The sequence below is a fragment of the Nestor notabilis genome, unplaced genomic scaffold (genome assembly GCF_000696875.1).
Source record: "Nestor notabilis isolate BGI_N333 unplaced genomic scaffold, ASM69687v1 scaffold3952, whole genome shotgun sequence".
NCBI lineage: Eukaryota > Metazoa > Chordata > Aves > Psittaciformes > Psittacidae > Nestor > Nestor notabilis.
This window is the reverse complement of record NW_009916906.1, coordinates 25,088-45,080: the sequence shown is the minus strand read 5'-3', so window position 1 is coordinate 45,080 and position 19,993 is coordinate 25,088. Positions and strand designations below refer to the sequence as shown.

Genomic DNA, 19,993 nt, shown 5'->3' with positions numbered 1-19,993 from the left:
TCATATTCCAGAGCTAAATCTTTCAGAACATTTCTTCAGCTGAAAGTGTTTCTGTCCCCAGGGGAGAAGAGACAAGGTGTTCAGCTACTCTGAGATGGAAGATAGTTTTCAAGTGATTCCAACAGCCTAAATCTAAATCCAAGTTTTTGCTAGTTATAACTAAAGAGGAGAACCTTCTCAAAATGCTGAGGAAGTGAAAAATCCTCCACTTACCAGCAAGCATTCATACAGTGCCATATACTCCTAGAGCAATATTAATATGCACTTGAAATCTTCTTAATGGTCGTGCAAGGTAAGTAATGAATTATGTTATTTACTTTATTGATCTAGAAAGATTAAGGATATGCCTTTGGCATCACAGGCACTCAACAGCAGAGCTGAGGACTGATGTTTCTGCACTGACACCCTATGACAATGCCATGAGACGATGACACCTCTAACAGATGGAGGAGGGGGACAGCACTGGCAGCTAAGTGAAATGTAACACAGGAATCCTTTACCAGCAATTTATGCACAGGCGTATTATCTGAAAACAATAAGGCACCAGATACAAAGTGACCTTCTCTGAAGAGGCAGCACACTGAAGATCACCAAGGAAAGAATGATTATTGAGTGCACACAGCTAAGCAGGGCTGACAATACACACAGATGCTTCTACAAAACCTATTTCACAATAATTTGAAATGCTCTTTATTCAATCATCAATTATAATATTGCATTAAAAAAACGCAACTAGCAGGAAGAAGAATTCAAAAGAGCCATAGGCAGGAGGAAAAGATGGGTATTTGTGTGAGATTTCCAACTGGCATGAAGAACAAAGTGATGGAAGTGGTACCACAACCGTCAGTAGCTGTGATACTGCACAGGAGAGAGAAGCATCTGACAGAAGAGAAAGCAAAGAGAAAGGCTCTATGGGCAGCAGGGCAAGCAAAAGCAGTGCAGATGAGGGAGGGACAAATGAGAGAAGCAACACAATAATAGGAGCTTCAGCCATGGCCAGATGACAGGAAAGACCCAAAAAGGGGACAAGTCAGTCTGCCACAGTCTAGATTTGGTTTCCAATTTGTATCAACTAAGAATACAACTACTTTAGATAGGAATAAAAAAAATAATAAAAGAAACAAAAACCAATCAGAAAAATTACTTCAAAGCATTATTTAACCCAGAAAAATTAATGAAAAATAATGGGTTCAAAGTCATTACAAGCTAAAATGAGCTGCTCAATCAGAGTAATTTCTTTGTGGCACATAATGGCTAGGCAGCATGCTGAATGTAAAATTTCCTAATAGACCTAGAGGCTTATTTTCAAAAGTCAGTTATTTTCAAATCACTTGTAAACACGATTTCTTTTTCTTTTTTTTCTTTTTATGGTGCTTTCTATGTGAGTGGCCTACAAATGAGTAAAGAACCTCTGCATGTAGGAATGTTTTCCCGCAGGACATGATTATATCGATGCATTTAAAACATAGTTGCCAATATGTAAAAGCACAAGGGCAGCCAGGTACCTCTAAGAATGGTAATGTTGAGATAAAGCTGGAAGGACACTGTTCTATATCTTGATCCAGAATACCCATTAGCTCTGTGTGATCTGGCCACATGCGTGGGTTGTGGAAGACAAGACTAGTTTGCAGCCTTCCACTGTATAAGCCAGAGAACTGGGACTAGAATAAAGCTAGCATGATGCCAGTGCTTCTGTGTATCATAGAATCCCAGACAGGTTTGTATTGGAAGGGACCTTAAAGCTCATCCAGTTCCAACCCCTGCCACAGACAGGGACACCTTCCACTAGAGCAGGTTGCTCCAAGCCCCTGTGTCCAACCTGGCCTTGAACACTGCCAGGGATGGGGCAGCCACAGCTTCTCAGGGCACCCTGTGCCAGCGCCTCAGCACCCTCACAGGGAAGAGCTTCTGCCTCAGAGCTCATCTCACTCTCCCCTCTGGCAGGTTAAAGCCATTCCCCTTGTCCTGTCCCTACAGGCCCTTGTCCAAAGCCCCTCTCCAGGTTTCTTTTAGGCCCATCAGAAACCAACAAAGTAAAACAGCTCATCAAATCTGACAGATTGCACTTGGGCTATTTCTTTGTTGTAATTCGTTAAAAAAGAAAAGGAGTAACACCAACAGTATCACTACACATCATATCACTACATCAATTTTCTACCTCCTGTTATTGAAGACTGCAAACAGCACAGGCTTAGGACTTCAATGAGACATTCTCATTTCTTTAAAAAAGCTCAAAAGAAATGGAAAGAATGACGAGAGCCAAAAGCTTTCAACCATATTTGAAGCAGAGAGAGCAGCAAAACAAAGCAGTCCCGGAGAGAAAGACAGACCAGAATTTGTATGAGGGATTATCAGGCATACACGTTGAGTCTGTAGGAGGATGAGGGTAAACACGCAGCGAGGAATCAAGACTAGCATTACTAAACTGAATGAGAATTAAAAACTAGCAGTAAGAGAATAACTGATTCTGAAGATTCCAGGCAAATCCACAACAAAGGCATTTATCTTCTCCTCCTGTTTTTCTTCCTCTCTCTTCAGAACAGCAGCTCTTAATTTGTGCTGAAGGCAGATACATGGCCTCCAAGAATGAGCAAGGTTATTACATTTACTTGGAAAGAAGAGCGCAGATAAAGACCAGCTGTTGTGATGCGTACCACTGAGGCAGTGGTTCAGAGGGTGATGCTTCCATCTGAGCTCTCCACATTTGCAGAGTGTCTTAGAAATTAGTTCAAATTATAAAAATTGAAAACAGGCAAAATTCCCATTGTCACAGGTTCAGCTTTACAGATGTGACTTAATTTTTGTATGTTCTTAGACATGGGGAAATCGATCTTTTGAGTGATACAGGCAAAAACTTCACAGCACGTGACAACAACACAGCTACGGGTGTATAACAAACTCATCATACCTAACAAACAAAACCTAATTAACCTTTGCACCAGCTAGTCCCCTCTAAATATCTCTGCTCATCATAGTTATAAAGTCATAGAATGGTTTGGGTTAGAAGGGACCTTAAAGCTCATTCAGTTCCAACCCCATGCCGTGGGCAGGGACACCTTCCACTAGAGCAAGTTGCTCCAAGCCCCTCTGTCCAACCTGGCCTCGAACACTGCCAGGGATGGGGCAGCCACAGCTCCTCTGGGCACCCTGTGCCAGTGCCTCAACACCCTCACAGGGAAGAGCTTCTGCCTTAGATCTAACCTCAACTTCCCTTGTTCCAGTTTAAATCCATCATCCTTTGAACTATTGTTACAGTCCCTCTCCTCTTACGAAAACTACACAGCCACCCCAGCAGCAGCAATTCCAAACCCAGTGAGTGAAGTCCAGTGGTGGGTATGAAATGACCACTGAAATCAGGGCACCTTTTGAGCCTGGCTGGTCAAAGGTACTTGAAGTACCAGGGTGGCCTGCAGAAGCTGTACCTGCTAGGAGCTCACCCTGGAGCTGACTAACAGCACGCAAAGGAGTGTACTCACCACATTACAGTCAAAGGGAGTCATATGGCCAATGCACTGGGGAGTCTGTGCATACACACCCTACGTGTGCCGCATACATCACTGGGAAACCTTCTGTACTTTGCCAAGTTGAAGGAACAGTTCCAGGCATGCCTTGAATGCAGATTTTAATTTTCCTCTACAGTGATAGTATGAAACAGCCTCTTTCAAACTTACCTCTCAGGACATTGTCACATATCCTAATGCTACCATAGAGTTTTTTAAATGTCCAGTCCCTGGAAGACACTGAGAAGCTCTGATAATAACCCTGTTTCTGAACACTGCCCCACTGAAACATCTAGTTAAGGAAACAGAGGGATAATGTTTTTGCAAAAGCCTTGGGTTCATCATGCCTTTGGAAGTGCTATTTAAGGACAATGATCATCTGTTTATGAGTAACTTTTAAAGTAATCCACAGTACCTGACCAGCAACTGATAGACCTTAGAACGCAACCCCAAATGCTAGGAAATGAAAAAGAAATACTGACAACCTAAATAAGTTGGTGCAAGATTATGAAGGTCAGGATGTCCAACACTGCTGGCCTCTGAAATGCAACAGCTCTCCTGTACTGCCCTCTCCTCTGCCCCATCCCTCAGGCCCTGTGCTTCAGGGGACATTGAGGCAGTTCTCCCTGCAAATCTTCAAGCAGAAAGAGAGGAAGTCACAAGTCAGTAATCATCCATTGTAAAAATCCTTTCCAATTTGACTTTCTACTGGAGCTTTAATTTCCAGTTACTGCCTTTCCCCCCACTCTTTTTCCTGGCTTCCTGTGACTGTACAACCTACCAGCCACAGCCACGACACATGGCCAACAGCATCCTTTCACACCAGGTGGGTGTTGAAAGGGGACAAAAACCTCCACAGCACTCCAGGTGAACCCTTGCTTTGATTCCAGGAGGCCTTGGATCACACAGCAATAAGGAATTTCATTCTGCGTTTTCTAAAGACCCTTCTTTTCTGAAGCTTCCACTCTCCCCTCCCACTGCTTACTTAAAGTGGGGAGCCCAAGATGAGGGTCTGGCAGTGCAGCAGAGCTCTGCAACAGGGAATATGGTCTAGAACCTGGGCTGAAGTTATCAAACTCACTTCACTTGTGGCCTTGTCCAGTTCTGCACCAGGTTCTTCACTAATGGGAAGCTGGTTCATTAGCAGCAACCTGGGATAAGAAAGCCCTTAAAGCTGACATTTTAAATTCCTCTAAGTAAGTCTTGATACCAAGTTTGGTGGAAATAAAGACTCTCCCTGGGTTAAGCGGGCACCCACATGCCTGGAAGTTTGATTTGTCTTCCCAGCAGGGAATATTTTTCAGCAAGAGCAAAACATTAGTGTGCTCCCTATTAACAACTAATTATGGTGATGCACAAACTTGTGCTAAAAAGTCACTTTCAAAAGGCCAAGATTTGTTCAGGGGAAAAAAAGACAAAATGTTTTCATGCATTCAACTTGAAAAGTGTGATAAAACCCTCTGAAATAAATAGCACAAAACAGAATAAACCTGTCAAAGGAGTAACATTCCAGTCTATCAGAAGACAAAATGCAATAACAAACAGATTTGAAGTGGGATTAGATCTGTTTACAAAATACATTATCTGTCTACAAAGCCAGAATAGATTTCAGAAAACAAAAGAGCCTCCTTAAATGAATTTGAGGGAGAAAGAGCTATTAAATGAACAGTTTTCATATGCAGCAAAACTGTGTGTGAACAGTAAGAGGATTTTTTCCTCCTCATTTTCCGTTAGTTTTTTGCAGTCTCCCCACCATGATTTCCCTGGTCACCTTTCAAACCCAGGTTCATTACTGAGGTCTCAATATTGTTATGCACTTATCTCCCATGAAGGTTCCTTCTTCCAGTGCTTATGTACTATAAAAAAGCAGGAGCACTTCTCTCAATCTTAAAAGCATTTGAACTTCCCATTAATCCCAGTACCTTTTGCGCCTGTATCATCACAACTGCTCTGATGTGTAGTTGAAATAATAGTTGGGTGAGGAAGTCACAGCTAAATAGGAATAATCATGGAGCACTGGGAGAGGAACATCCCTACACAAAGTTAATCCATCTCACAACTGAGAACCAACCCTCCTTCCCCTCCCCTTCGTATTAATCACACAGAACTCTCTCACATCCCAGTGAGTCATTCTGTGCCCATCAGGCTAAAGTAGAAGAAACCATTTCCACGAGCTGACAGGATTCTCTGTTTACATTTTCTGGAGTTAAATGATGGTCCTGGTCCCAGTGTTATATATGGCAAGGCAGGTTTATGACACACAGGCCTCCAAATTCATTCTGATGGAAACTGTGAAACCCTTGGGAAGTTCTGAACCTCCCCAGGAGTGATCTGTGAATGATGCTACTGAGGCTCAGTCCTACAACGTGTCATATTCAAGCAGCAGTTTCTATACAGAGGGCTTACAGAATCGAGTTTCCATTTTCCTGCCATCATTTCTTCAACAGCAGGACTCGATGTGTAATAATCAGCCCCAGAAAATGACGTAGCTACTTGAATTAAAAATGCAAGATCATCTCCATGCATGCTCAGAGAGATTCAGCCTCTGCAGAGGGCCAGCAAAGGATCCATGGGGCTCTCCAGCTGTGCTCAAGTGCCCCTGTGGAGATTTAAGTGGTGTTTGGTCCTCCAGATGCACAGGCACATATTCACCTCAGTGCAAAAGGAGTGCCCCCTGTGTACTGTAGTTAGAACAACTGTCATATTGTCCCATGCAAACCAAATACAAAACAAGAAGTCATGAAACTGCTCAGACTTAGGAAGTTGGAGCAGTTTTCCTTGTCCTGAGCTGATAATCACCTGTGCTCAAGAGGCTGGGCGGGTTTCGTGTGGTCGCTTGTTGCCTACCCATTACTGCTAAGAACAAGCAAAATGGTTCCCAGGCAGCATGCATGAGGAAACAAAAAACAGGGAAAAATAAAAATGTACCTTATAGTGATTATTATAGTTCCATTCTTTCATTTGCAAGAACTCACATTTTAAAGGAGGGAGCAATGAGTATCAAGAGATAAGGAACCATTAATGAGCCCTCTGCCTTGGTTTCAATTACAGTGTAAAATTAATTTAATGCACTTTAAGAACACAAGAGGTAATCTCTCTCTCTTCGTAAGAGGTTGCAATTTGCTCTAATAAAGTGTCAATATAAATATGTTACTTTAAGACAGAGAGAACAAGTCAGTTAATTCAGAAAGAATGGGACAGATTAAAACAAATGCTATCAAGGAAACCAAATGGCAAAACTAATAAATAAACTGTCTGAACGAAAATTGTATGGCAGAGAGCTGGTAAATCAGGCTTTAATGAGAAACTTGGTTTTAAAGAGTGGTTTATGCTAATGATATGCACCCAAGTGACTAATGCTGTGAAAGATGACATTACTCCAGTAATTTAGAGGAGTAGCCCATGTGAGGAGAGATATTTATAGCTGGATGTGGTAAGAAATCTGAGACCAACGAGTCTGAAAACACACACACAGACACAAGAGGTTAATAATGCTTCTGGATTGGAAATATGCTGGCAGAACAGGGAAGGGCTACAGAGACGAGACAAACACACAGAGCTTTCTGATGGACTGCCACCACAGCAAAGGCTGATGAGTCCCTGCCACCGGCCCTTCCCTCTGGGATCAGCCAAGACACTGAATGGAAGGAAATGAGTTCAACAGCGGTGCTTACCCAGTGGGTATCTGCTATATCTCCTAGCTCTGCTTTGGAAGATGCACTACTGGTGCCACGACCAACTGCTCTGAAATGCTGATACCCCCCAACATTTAATAAACCAATACATAAAGATTTGAGAGATCTTTCTGGCAACCACAAGAATCTAGTTCATCTCAACAGGAGCAGCAAGCACAAAACCATGCATTCATGGATGGCAACAACTCCTGTGGGAAGCTGAACTGAAGTGGGGTTGGTCTGAACGATCTATTTCTTGCTAAAAGGGGAGCAGAGAAAACCAGAACATCTCCAAAATTCTCTTAAATGAAATAAAATGCTTTTTAGAGAGTTCATAATAGAATCATCCCAGACTGGTTTGTGTTAGAAGGGACCTTAAAGCTCATCCAGTTCCATCCCCCTGCCACGGGCAGGAACCCCTTCCACTAGAGCAGGTTGCTCCAAGCCCCTATGTCCAACCTGGCCTTGAACACTGCCAGGGATGGGGCAGCCACAGCTTCTCTGGGCACCCTGTGCCAGCACCTCAGCACCCTCACAGGGAAGACATTCTTCTCAATATCTGTTGTCTGCTTCCATTTTCCTGGGTCTTACAAAGGGAATTGCCTCCCAGTCTGCTGAAGTGGCAGCAGCAGAGCAGCCTCATGAGTCTCTCAGGTAATTAAAGCTCTGCAGCTTCTGCCCAGGTGCCCTGCAGCAACACCCAGGATGTGTTAAACCCCCAGGAATAGGCTTTCGTTGCCTAACACATTTCATTGCCTAATTACTCCCACATTCACATTTAGTGCCCTTGTTAATCCAGTGCTTCAAGAGAACCATTTGCCTCATTTAAACACATCTTGATCCCAATCTTCCTGGCACTGGTGTAAATCAGAACTCATTTCACTAATGTTAATGGAGCTTCTGCAAGTGTCAAATGTGTAGGAATGGAAAAATTAGGCCTGTATCCCCAAATGCATATTTAGTCTGGCACTAGCAGTATGTATTTATTTTCTTCCATCAAAACAAAATATGCTTTTTCTCTGGTACCAACTCGAAGCTTTTAAGCTGTCAGTGCTGAGATCAGCTCTGCCTTCAATAAAGTTGTGGGGTTTTTTCCTCACTTTTAATACAGACCCCACGGGGGTATCTTTGTGAGCAGCTCTGATGATTTCCTTCAAGGCAGACTACAGGTTTGCTCATTGTATCCTCAGAAAGACAGTGATGTAAATACAGGTGAATACAGGGCAATGCCATTAAAGATAATCAATGTAATGAGTCGAAAACAGCAATAGGTCATCTAGAACATCCGAGCTAACAGCTTTTGAACAGGCCACAATGTAATGTTAATTTTGTGAGTGTCTCTGTCGATTGCTGCCCAGCAGAGAGAGGGCAGATATGACACCCTTCCTCAGGAGTTGGGATGCTGGAGCGTCTGAATCCTATTCATATGGAGTTAATGTATGGTGGGAATTCAGCCTCATGACATATGGAAATCAAAACCTATGGGAAAGCTCCAAAGCACAGAACCACCCTGTTCAACTATTGTTTGGCTGCACATACTTCATAGAATTCCAGACTGGTCTGAGTTGGAAGTGACCTTAAAGCTCATCTAGTTCCAACCCCCTGCCACAGGCAGGGACATCTTCCACTAGAGCAGGTTGCTCCAAGCCCCTGTGTCCAACCTGGCCTTGAACACTGCCAGGGATGGGGCAGCCACAGCTTCTCTGGGCACCCTGTGCCAGTGCCTCAGCACCCGCACAGGGAAGAGCTTCCCAAGTGCCAGCAATGGGAGATACTGTCAGACCACAGATATGCTTGTGATGCTACACCTGCTGTGAGCTGCAGGAAATACTATCCCTTTGAAGAGCTAAAGCTGTGTAAAATTAGCCACTGCTGGGCATGTTCCAGTGTCCTTGCTGATGGTCAGGCACTGGGAAGTACGACATTGCCATTCAGTGACTGTGGACAAGAGAAAAAAAAGGAGGGAAAAAACTTCCATAGAGAGATAGAAATAAGATATCTGCCTGTGAGTCCAAAGTCATATCCATTGAGACAGTGAGAATAAACACTAGACCTACCATCACTTCCTTTCCTTCTCCATGCATGTCTATCACGAGAAAAATCCTAAAGAATAAGCCCATCCAAAAGCATTGGCTTTTGGTATCCTCAGGCTCTCCCCATCTCTTTTATCTCTCTTATCAAATAAATATTAGTAAGAGATCCTTTTGTAAAAAGAGATGACATTCAGACACAACAGTATGAGAGAGGCTTATTGACTCCTCCTGGTGACCTGATGGGTTAATGAAAATTAAATCAGTTTGCAGAAGTCACCTTAAGGTCAAACACTTCTGTGACATGTTTCTGAAGGACTCAAATCAGACAGTGCAAATCAAAAGGTCATGAAGGCTGTCATTTTCCAAACTACAGAGGATTTTCTTTGTTAGTCACAGAGCAAATACCCTTCCTGCTAGTGTGACAACTTTCTTCCACCAACTCCAGAAAAAGGAAGGACTAAACCATAAGAAACTACAATATTTCATCTAGTTTCTCTGGTCTCATGAAGAAATCTCTAGTCATGCACTGGGAAAACCCTGGGAAGACTCATGTCATGCAGGCTCGTCTCACCCACTCCTGCTCCTTCTCTTTCCACCACCAGAAAGCCAAAACAAGGTATTCGAAATGGTCACATCTCTACCAGCTGGAACTCAGGGGGAAGGAAGAGAGACTGAGACACACATAATGTTTGTAACCAGAGAATGAGTTAAATAAAGATTTTACAAAGACTTTTCAAAAAGGGAGGCCACAAGAGGATGGCGGGACCACCAGAGCCACAGATGAAAAGGAGAAAGGAGGGAGAAATGGCTCATGCTCCTTGGCTCTCAGTGGTGACACAACTGCTTACAGCCCCACCTGGCTGCACACCAGCTCTTGGCAGTGAATTGACTGCATGGGTGGGATGCACATGAGCACTCCCCATCTCTATGCACAGCCTTCTCTAATGGACTGGGGGATGTCTCCAGATGCAGACTGAACAAGTCCTCTTCTGCTACCCAGGAACTGTTAGCTGGGCTTTTTTGAGCCCTCCCAATAGCTCTGTAAGTGTAGATGCAGAAAGGATCAGGTGAAAGTACCTAAAGTATCTAACTTCTGTTGCTGCCACAAGACAGAAAGGAGTGAAAAGGATGGGAAAAATAGGATAGTGCCTCAAAAAAGAAAATAAATCATGGGTCCCTGCCAATTTTGTTTAACTCTCTAAAGACTCCACAGGCAGTGATGCAGTTATTTCGTATTAGACCAAAGCAGCAAGGGCACAAGGTGGCCACCGTAAATTTGGGAAATGGAGAGCTACCTCCATGGACAGCAGGGCCCATGGCCATTACCAGATCATCCTCTTATGGCTCATTTTGAGACTCTGACAGAAGTGACTCTGGCAGTGTTCAAGACCAGGCTGGACAGGGCTTGGATCAACCTGCTCTAGTGGAAGGTGTCCCTGCCCGTGGCAGGGGGTTGGAACTGAATGAGCTTTAAGGTCCTTTCCAACCCAAACCAGTCTGGGATTCTGTGACATGTGTTGAGGAGTCGTTTTACAGCCACTCCTCTGTGTTACAGGTAAATTGGTTTCTGACACTTTTGCTGTGAAAACAGTCCCTGGAGAGATTTTTAAGTCCTTACAAGAGTTGTTAAAAGCAACTCTAAGCTCCAGGAAGGAACCCAGACATTGTCATCACTGAGAGCTCTACCTTGTGAAGCAACCTAGGGATGGGAGCATTGCATCTTAACTATATTTATCTCAGGTTTGTTCAGTCTGGTCTATCTGATCTGTCAGTTTGGTCTGTCCTAGACTAATTGCAATGAAAATCAGGAATATACTAGTTTGTTGAATCATACCATGAGAATGGTGCGATATAAGAATTGTGCCCCACTGCGTTCACTGTTAGGCTGACACAAGATCTCCTCTTATCTACTTTATACAGTTGCACAGAGAATGAATTTTTATAGGAAATTAATGTTGCTTTTTCAGTGATGTTCTGCCAATAGCAAGAAGAGTCCTCAGGACTGACAACAGAATTAAGGGAAAGCAGGAAACACAGTGGCAGATAACCTGTCTTAGAAATTAAGAGAGTCTACACAGAGTGGAGAGGTTCTGGAAATTGTTGTTCTGCCTTTGTAATCCTCCTTTTAACCAAAACCAGACCAAATAAAAAGGAAATAAAACCTAAGAAGGAACGCAAGAGGCTTGTTCTTTGGGTAGTCACTGTAATCAAGTTGTGTCACCACTGCAGTTTTTACAATACTGGCATTGTGCTTTGCAGGGAGAAGAGACCCACGTACCTTTGGTTGCCAGCCGGACACAGTTGATTTTTGTTTCCTGAAAAATACAAAAACAACACAGGAAAACATCAAGATGTGTCACTTGCCCATCTACAATAAACATACACTCCTTAAAAAGGAAGTAAAACAAACAAGCATTTTTCTTACACTTCCATCTCTGAAAATACCACCAACAGTTCTATTTGCATGAAACACTCCATGCTAATGGACTTGCCTACAGCTGCTTTCTCTAACTTGAGAAGAGTGACAACACGTTCTTCCACACTCCATGTGTGAGTGATGGGTCACATCAAACTGCCTGATTAACTAACAGAATTCACCAGTTAAATGACCTGAGCTGTAATGGGCAGAGAAGCCATGGGCCAAAAGCACATGCAATTGTACATCTGATTCCCATGCAAGTTTTACAAATTGGGGATTTATTTAAACACACAGCAGGCAGACACTGGAGCAGCCATTTGAGGATTGGAGCTCTCTGCTATGTATGGGAAGCAGAAGAGCTGCTGTAGGGCAGCTCTGCCAAGCGAGCTGTTCCATCACAACCCACACCACTGCGGTGGTTAGTGCAGAGCTGGGCTAAAACCCAATGTGCTTGTTCCATCCACCTCAGAGCCCACAGATCTGCATAAACAGGAGTGTGGATCAGAACAGCAATGTTGTGTTTGGCTTAATTGACAGCTCAAAGCCAGCAGCCTTCTGAGGCCACCTCCACTGAAAAACCTGCTTTCTGCTATTCGCAGCTCCTCATTCTACAGCCCTTGCTGGCATGGGTCACTTCTGTCCGGTGCATGATTGCAATCCAAATCCGAATGTGTTGCTTTGGTTAAAAGCTGTGTCAGGCAGTCATCTGCTGCAGGGCTCTGTAGCACTTTTATGTCTTTACACGCTTTTGTACATGTCTCAGGTGTAATGAGTACTGCATAAATTACTGTGTGGAACAATGCTACATTAATATGGATGCTGCCTGTGCTCTGGAAACAACAGCCTTGCAAATGCACTGCTGAGCACCTCAGTGTGTCTGAGAGCAGAAAAATGAACACCAGGAAAAGCTGAATTTGCTCATAGAGAGAATCTGTTCCATCTGTGACAGGCCTCAGCCGGAGCAGAAACACACAGCCCCAGCGTGCCTTTCTCCATGTATATTGCACGTCAGAAGGGGACAATTGCAGGATCCACAATGGGATACACAAGAGCAATTCCCTCCGATTCCTTTCCATGCATGCCTCAGGACACCAGTCAGCCGTGCTACCTGGATACAAGCAGCCGTGTGTATAGTCTAGAAACAGTGAGTTATGCAGAAGGAAAAACTGTCCCTTTCATGTTGCCTTCAAACTCTCTCAAGGAATTCCTAGATCACCAAGGACAAATCACATCTATTAAGGCTATACCTTCCCAGCCATAGAGCCCCCAGAGTGGGACTGAAGCCCTGGTTATCCCAGTAAACCAGAGGCATCTCTTTGGTGCACTCACCCTTCTCTACCTTCAAAATCATCTCCCCTACACAACCTGTACATCCATCAGCACTGCAAAGCCACCACAGCTGTAGAACAGAGCTCCCCATTCATGTCTGCATGTGGGTAATCAGTCTGAGTTGCCAGCTTATTCTGGAAATCCAAAATCTATTGCTAGTGATGATACACGAAGCAGGAAAAACACAGCTTTATTTTCAGAGCAGAGCCTCAGCACACAACGCTGGTAATGGGAATTATCAGACAGATAGATCCTGGTGGAGTTTACAATCCATGACAAGATGACCTGGAAAATCTGCGATGAAAATTAAAAGAAAGAATAGCAAGATAGCAGCTTTGCAATCTAAAAGGAGGTGGACACTTGCTCACATTTTGTTGAGGTCAATTTTCTTGCTTTCAGTTAGCTTCAAAGTGTAGCAAAAAGCTGGAGAAATCAGTCAATGCTGACAGAGGAAGAGGTGAGAGAACAAAACCTGAAATGTTGTTAATGATGCTGTAACTGATCTCATTTGAGCATGTGCATATTCCTGCACTTTACCCTCCCACAGGGCAATTTGAGAAGACAGGATGTGTGTTCTGTCTGCATCTACATCTACTAATTGCTGCATTTAGCACAGACAATAACAGTTATTACAAGACCATGATCTGCCACTGCCAAAAGCAAGGGCAATCGATCACTGGAGGAACAAGACATCTGGACTTCAGAACTTCATTTCAAATTACATCTTCTGAGAAGGAAAACATAAAAACCTGCACCGACACCAGGCATCCAGCTACGAGGGACACTGAACTTGGAAGACTTGAACTTAGTCTATATTCCTGATTATGGCTGATTATTCCATTGATTTCCACTGATCACCTCATTGATCAACCCACTGCTCATCTCTTTGGGGAATTATAGAAATAAGATCTCTTTAGATTTAGTCTATTTTTCTTTGATGCTGCGAACTGTGAGCTTGAACTTTTCTACCAAGAAATGTAATAAATACATACAAACTTCAGATTTAGACCAGGGGCTTTCCTGTACAGTGAAGATGCTTCTCCTTAGCCAATTGTAAAGCAGGAATAAACAATGTAGGTTATTCATTATTCATCCTGGTGGCTTAAATCAATTATAAGAGAAGCACTGAAATAAAGGGATAGTAACAAAAAATTTTAGAAAATTAAAAATAAAATCCCCAAATTTTAGTCTCTATGTCATTCCCAAATGTTCTTTCAAATGCTTTATATGCCTGCAACAATCTTAATGATGACCTAGGATCCTACATATAAAGTGTATCTACTTCATTTTATGGCTGAAGTCAAAGGAATACCTTAATTTAAGATCCCAGTAGCACTAATTAATTCACCTCTGTATCACTGCCAGGTTAAGGCAGGCATTTATATCCAGTCATTGAACAACGCAGGCATATTTTAATCAAGATCCTGGAATGGGAAAACACTGCATGAACATATCCTAGAGCTCTCGATCCAACCTTCAAAAAATTCTACCACAGAATCTCAGACTGGTTTGGGTTGGAAGGGACCTTAAAGCTCATCCAGTTCCGACCCCCTGCCACGGGCAGGGACACCTTCCACTAGAGCAAGTTGCTCCAAGCCCCTGTGTCCAACCTGGCCTTGAACACTGCCAGGGATGGGGCAGCCACAGCTTCTCTGGGCACCCTGTGCCAGCGCCTCACCACCCTCACAGGGAAGAGCTTCTGCCTCAGAGCTCATCTCAATCTGCCCTCCTGCAGGTTCAAGCCAGTCCCCTTGTCCTGTCCCTACAGGCCTTTGTCCAAAGTCTCTCTTCAGGTTTCCTGGAGCCCCTTTAGGTACAGGAAGACTGCTATATTCATTTTGGAAGACTGCTATATTCATTTTTTATCATGCTTCTTATCTAGAAAGTTTACTGCACATTAAGCCCATCTACATGTTGAGTAGAACATCATCAATGTAAGTTTGTGTTCTGGAGCTTACTTCCCTATGAATAAAACATGACCACTGTGTACCTTCACTGAAGGCTGAACCCTGGTTGTATTGGTAGGTCCATACACCATGGACACAGACCATAGCAGGTTGGTGTTCCAGAGTGCTGGCACTGTTCCTGTAGGACAGACTGGACCTATTGTTAGAATGAGCTGGAGACCCTCTGAGGAGCACCCTGACTGTGCTGAGGAGCTGGGTGAGCCCTTACTCCCAACACAACTCCTTCATAAAGCCTTGAACCTGTTCTAGCATCCCTCTGAGTCTTCAGGAGGTTTTTTAACATTTTACAATTGTTAAAATAGTTTGTTTCATGCAGTTTGTTTCTTTTTTGAAGCAAGGGAGCTGATGCTGTCTACTAATTACTTAGGTTCCTAAAGGTGCATTTCACGGAAGTACTTGGATGATAGCAAGACAAGTTCTGCCTCTGCCTCTTCAGTGTTTGGATGGGAACAATTTTCTGTGGAAAAGGGCTATGAGGGCACCAGGACATATGTTTATGTGACAGCTGAGTCTTCACAACTTAAAAGGTCAGCTGATTTTTTTTATTTCAAAATGACAGCTTGCTGTTTACAGCCTATGAACAACAATAAAAGCAGTCGAGCTTTTTCATCCATCTGTTTTCACATCCACATTTTTTGCTTCCCTTTACTATTATTATGACTGTGCATTGTTAACCAGCTCCTGCCTTGTCTGAGCACCAGTGAGAGCTCCTGTCCCCAGCACGGGGCTGCCCTGCCACAGGCACGGTTCCATCAGACAGCTGCAACATCTGCTGGTGCAGACAAGTAATCACCAACCTCCCACTTGGCCTCAGGGTCAGCTTCAGTTCTCCACATTCCAGAGCTATACAGGCAGAATGCTTGCTGGGGACCTGCTTCACAGAGCACAGAAACCATGGGGAACATCTCAAGGAATCCCAGACCAGTTTGTGTTGAAGGGACCTTAAAGCTCACCGAGTTCCAACCCCTGCCACAGGCAGGGACACCTTCCACTAGAGCAGGTTGCTCCAAGCCCCTGTGTCCAACCTGGCCTTGAACACTGCCAGGGATGGGGCAGCCACAGCTTCTCTGGGTCAGTGGACTCTCCCATAATTTCTATCACAAGCTTAAGGAAACTGCTAGTTCTCTAAGTAACTAAGGTAGTTCTCTAAGCCTAAGCAAAACCTAGTATTGCCTTTCCAGGAATCTTTTAGTATCTGTGTCACTTGGGGAAGGGAGGTTTAACAAAGTGGTGGGGCTTTTACTATTTAAAACAGAAAGTTATGTCAATGATATATAGCTAATCACTGAAGATGCACACCTCTCAGCCTCTCAGATGTGAGGCAGACTGGAGGAGGATTGCATTTTTTCTCCAGAAAACACACAGGTCATAGAATTATAAAATCACAGAATAGTTTGGATTAGGGACCCAACAGCTGGGAAGGGACCTTCAAAGGTCCACATACTCTGAACCAATATGGCCAACCAGATGTGGAAACAGAGGCTTACACAGAATGAAGCGCTTCCACAGCTGCTTTATTTCTGCCCCAGCAGCTCCAACATCAGATTAAGGAGGAGTAAATCTACGTGGTCAAAACTGCACCTGCGATCCTACAGAGCAGAGCTCCCCAAAGCTGTTTAATTGCTCACAGCAGCAATGTGGGCAACCTTGATGACACTTCATTTGTCAAAACACAGCTCGTGCTGAAGTACCTCTCTGTTTTTCCCATGGGCCATCTCCACAGGAATGAATGCCACCTCTCTGCTGGCAGCTCTATCCATACCTACAAAATGTCCCAAAAGAACAATGCTGTGTACTGTGAGCAGACCTGTCAGACTCTAGACATCCAGCCAGAAGACCCCTGCTAATAATGAACTGCCCGATTGTGCATGTAGTACAAGTCAATAGAGAGGAAAAAAGATCAATAAGAATCTCTGTAGAGCCTATTATTCCCTCACCAATAATATTCTCATTGATTCCACTGGTGCTGCTTTTACAATCCTGTCCTGAAAACACCACCCACCTGTTGGACCACCAGGCTCACATCATCTCCAGCTGTGCTAGTAAGGTCCTGCCTCATCTCTCACTTAGAGGAAAAATGGCCAAGAGTTATTGATTGAAACGGTACCATTGCAGATTTCGTTTATCTCATTGAGGATGAGTTAAACTACAGGGAAGGTTTTTGGGAAGCTGCTCAAAAATTCAAGCAGGCTTCACACAGCAGCCAAAGAGTTCTCCCCATCAGAGCGTGTTGCTGGATCACTAACCAGAGACTGTCACCTACAGAGACCCAGATAAAGAACCTGGGGACAATAAAAACCTGCAACATTTAAATTTTGATTATTAAGTCAGTATAAGGGTAAGAGAGGATAAGGAGTAACAGGGTGTTGCCATACATGCCTTGCCTAATGGAATTACAGAATGCTTGGGGTTGGAAGAGACCTTAAAGCTCCTCCAGTTCCAACCCCTGCCACGGGCAGGGACACCTTCCACTAGAGCAGGTTGCTCCAAGCCCCTGTGGTCAGCCTGGCCTTGAACACTGCCAGGGATGGGGCAGCCACAGCTTCTCTGGGCACCCTGTGCCAGCGCCTCACACCCCTTTCAGAGGGATGAACACTGAAGGGGCTGGTGTTTTGAAGGGGCTGAGCTTGGGGATGTTTTTCAGGCAAGGAAAGCTTCCTGCGCTGTCAGGCAGCCATCTGTAGCAGGTGGCACCAGCACAACCAGCAAATATTACTTAACTACCTTCAACAGCATGTATGGAGATCCTGCCAGAGGAAAGCGAAGCCAGTTGTCCAGTCTTCCTCCTGTGTCATTTCTTGTGCTCTTTCTAACAATTATACAGTAACTAATGGTGCTTCTCACCCCCACTGGTACAAAGCCCAGAGCTTCTGTTTTCTTTCTGTCTTTTTTCCCCTCTTACTTCAAGCTGTGACACATTTCAGCGCAGCATCTGGCTTTCGACAGCCCCTAGGAGGGAAATTCACACAATTTGGAAGCGTTTTGTATAACAAAGCTCAGAACTCTTCTGTTTCACACATGTTCTATTTAGACCCCTGTCTGGAAGCAGCACCACATTGACCAAACTTCAGGCAACTGTGCACAGAAAAGAATTCAGCCAGCGACAGTGATCTCATTCAGCCTTCCAAACAAGCCCAACCCTGCACCAGAGAAGGCAGAAAAGCTTGTGATCTCATTTTGCAGCAATCTGCCACACTTGTTTTGCATCCAGCTGTTAATTATGTTCCTTTCACTGTAACAACCACAGCTAATGGTTGCAGAACAGACGAGAACACCAAATGAACACAATGTACAGAGAAGCCGAAACAATATAGAACTCCTACAGCACTTCCAACCTCCTCCTAATCAAGCTTTTTGACCACATAACCAAATGTTTCTTCAACTTAAGCTCTCCCCAGAGCCCTACATTTCCAAGGGAAGATGTTCTGGTTCACTGCACAGAGGTTTCACATTGCAGCTTCCAGATGTGGACAGGAGTTTTGTGATTCCAATCCTGTCAGTGATTAACGAAACTACAGAATATCCTAATTAAAAACTGAGTGCCAATGTTGTGTTGAGCTTTTCATGTGCAAGGGAACACAAGGCTGTATTGCATTTGTGCTAAATTGTTACTGCCTCAGAGTTTTTGGGGGTGTGCATTATCAGAAATGCCATGTTGCAGCCAGAACTATTAGTTCTCTTTAAGAAGAGCAGTCAAAGCTGCTCAGGTTATAGATGCACATGAAACCCTAGAACTCTTAAACACAAATGAGACCTGCAATAATACCCTTATACACAAATTTATTTTTTTATACATACATACATACATACATATATATATATAAAATTCTGCAAATGAAACAAAACTATTTATAGATAATGTTTGAAATGTGGGGCTTAAGGATTTTACTACAAAATCAGAAGTGTCACAGCCACTCCTCTGAAGAGCCACATCCCATTCTTGGCTATTTCCAATGTATTTTTTCCCTTAACGCTGCACTTCCAGGATGTATAAGCATATACTGCACCAACATAAATTATTATTGCTTGCTCAAACAGGAATTTGCTTTGTCTGGCAGGAGATTTCTCGTGCTGCCATAAACTGTGTATCATTGCATACAGACTCTTTTGATTAACCCATGGTTAAAAAGTCCTTTCCAGCCTTGTTTTCCTATCGGAAGAGCACAAGCAAGTCATCCTTTTCTGGGTTGTTACCACCTTATATGTAGAGTGTGATGCAACCTGCCAGCTCCAGAGATTCAGCAAAAGCAGGAACCACACATCAGTGCTGCCTTAATCCAGAATGCCAAGGGAAGCCAACATTTCCATCACATATAACCCATTTATGGCATGTTGTACTTAAGCAAATAAAGTTTCTTCTTCCTTGGGGATCCACTCACCAGCAATTAACTATCACACAAGGGGGAACTAACTAGACACAGACACACATATATAGTTCATAATTTCCTTTATAAAGGCAAATCCAAAACTGAATTAATCGAGCAGTGCTGGAAGGAACCTATCAACTAGACAGGAAACAAAGGTGAAAAGTGGAGTATTGCAGAGATTTGTGCTTGTCGGGCACACAGGAGGAACTCCGCAGGAGAATGGTGATAAATGAAGGTAGTAAAGCACCAAGATACGTTGTCAGCATTCACTGGCATTGCCAGCCTGTTAAACAGAGCACAGTCCTCTGTGATGTGCAGCAGTGTTCTGGGTGTAAAAGACACTGTCCCAAGGGGAGACCAAAGCCTCCACCATTCACCTTTGATTGATTTTTCTGATCTTGCTCTTTCAAAGTTGATGTCTCAGAGAATTTACCTACATGGAAGTTAGATTCATGGAAGTACAGGCAGATGTGCTAATAACAGACTCAGCTACCCAGCTTCCTGATGCCATGTTAATGCTCTGACACTCTTCATGGGGTCAGAGTGTCAAATTGTATTGTGTTATGTGATAATGAAAAACAATCAAGGGAGTCAAAGGGGAGGAAGGTGAATGTGCTTAGTCTGGATCTGGCCTGCAGACTGTTAGCTGAGCTGGGCTGGAACAAGAGAGGTAGAAGAGAAGGTCCCAGACTACCCTAGGCTGA

The 19,993-nt window shown here is 43.8% G+C and overlaps 1 protein-coding gene across 1 annotated transcript in view; it reads right to left on the bottom strand.

Annotated features, from left to right (window-relative positions):
• The window catches only part of LOC104413735 (receptor-type tyrosine-protein phosphatase T-like), a 115,323-nt gene that overhangs the window by 75,275 nt on the left and 20,055 nt on the right, over positions 1 to 19,993 (bottom strand). The window contains exon 4 of the mRNA XM_010024811.1: positions 11,486 to 11,522. Within this exon, the coding sequence (XP_010023113.1) occupies positions 11,486 to 11,522 (37 nt within the window). The remainder of the gene's footprint in view (positions 1 to 11,485; positions 11,523 to 19,993) is intronic.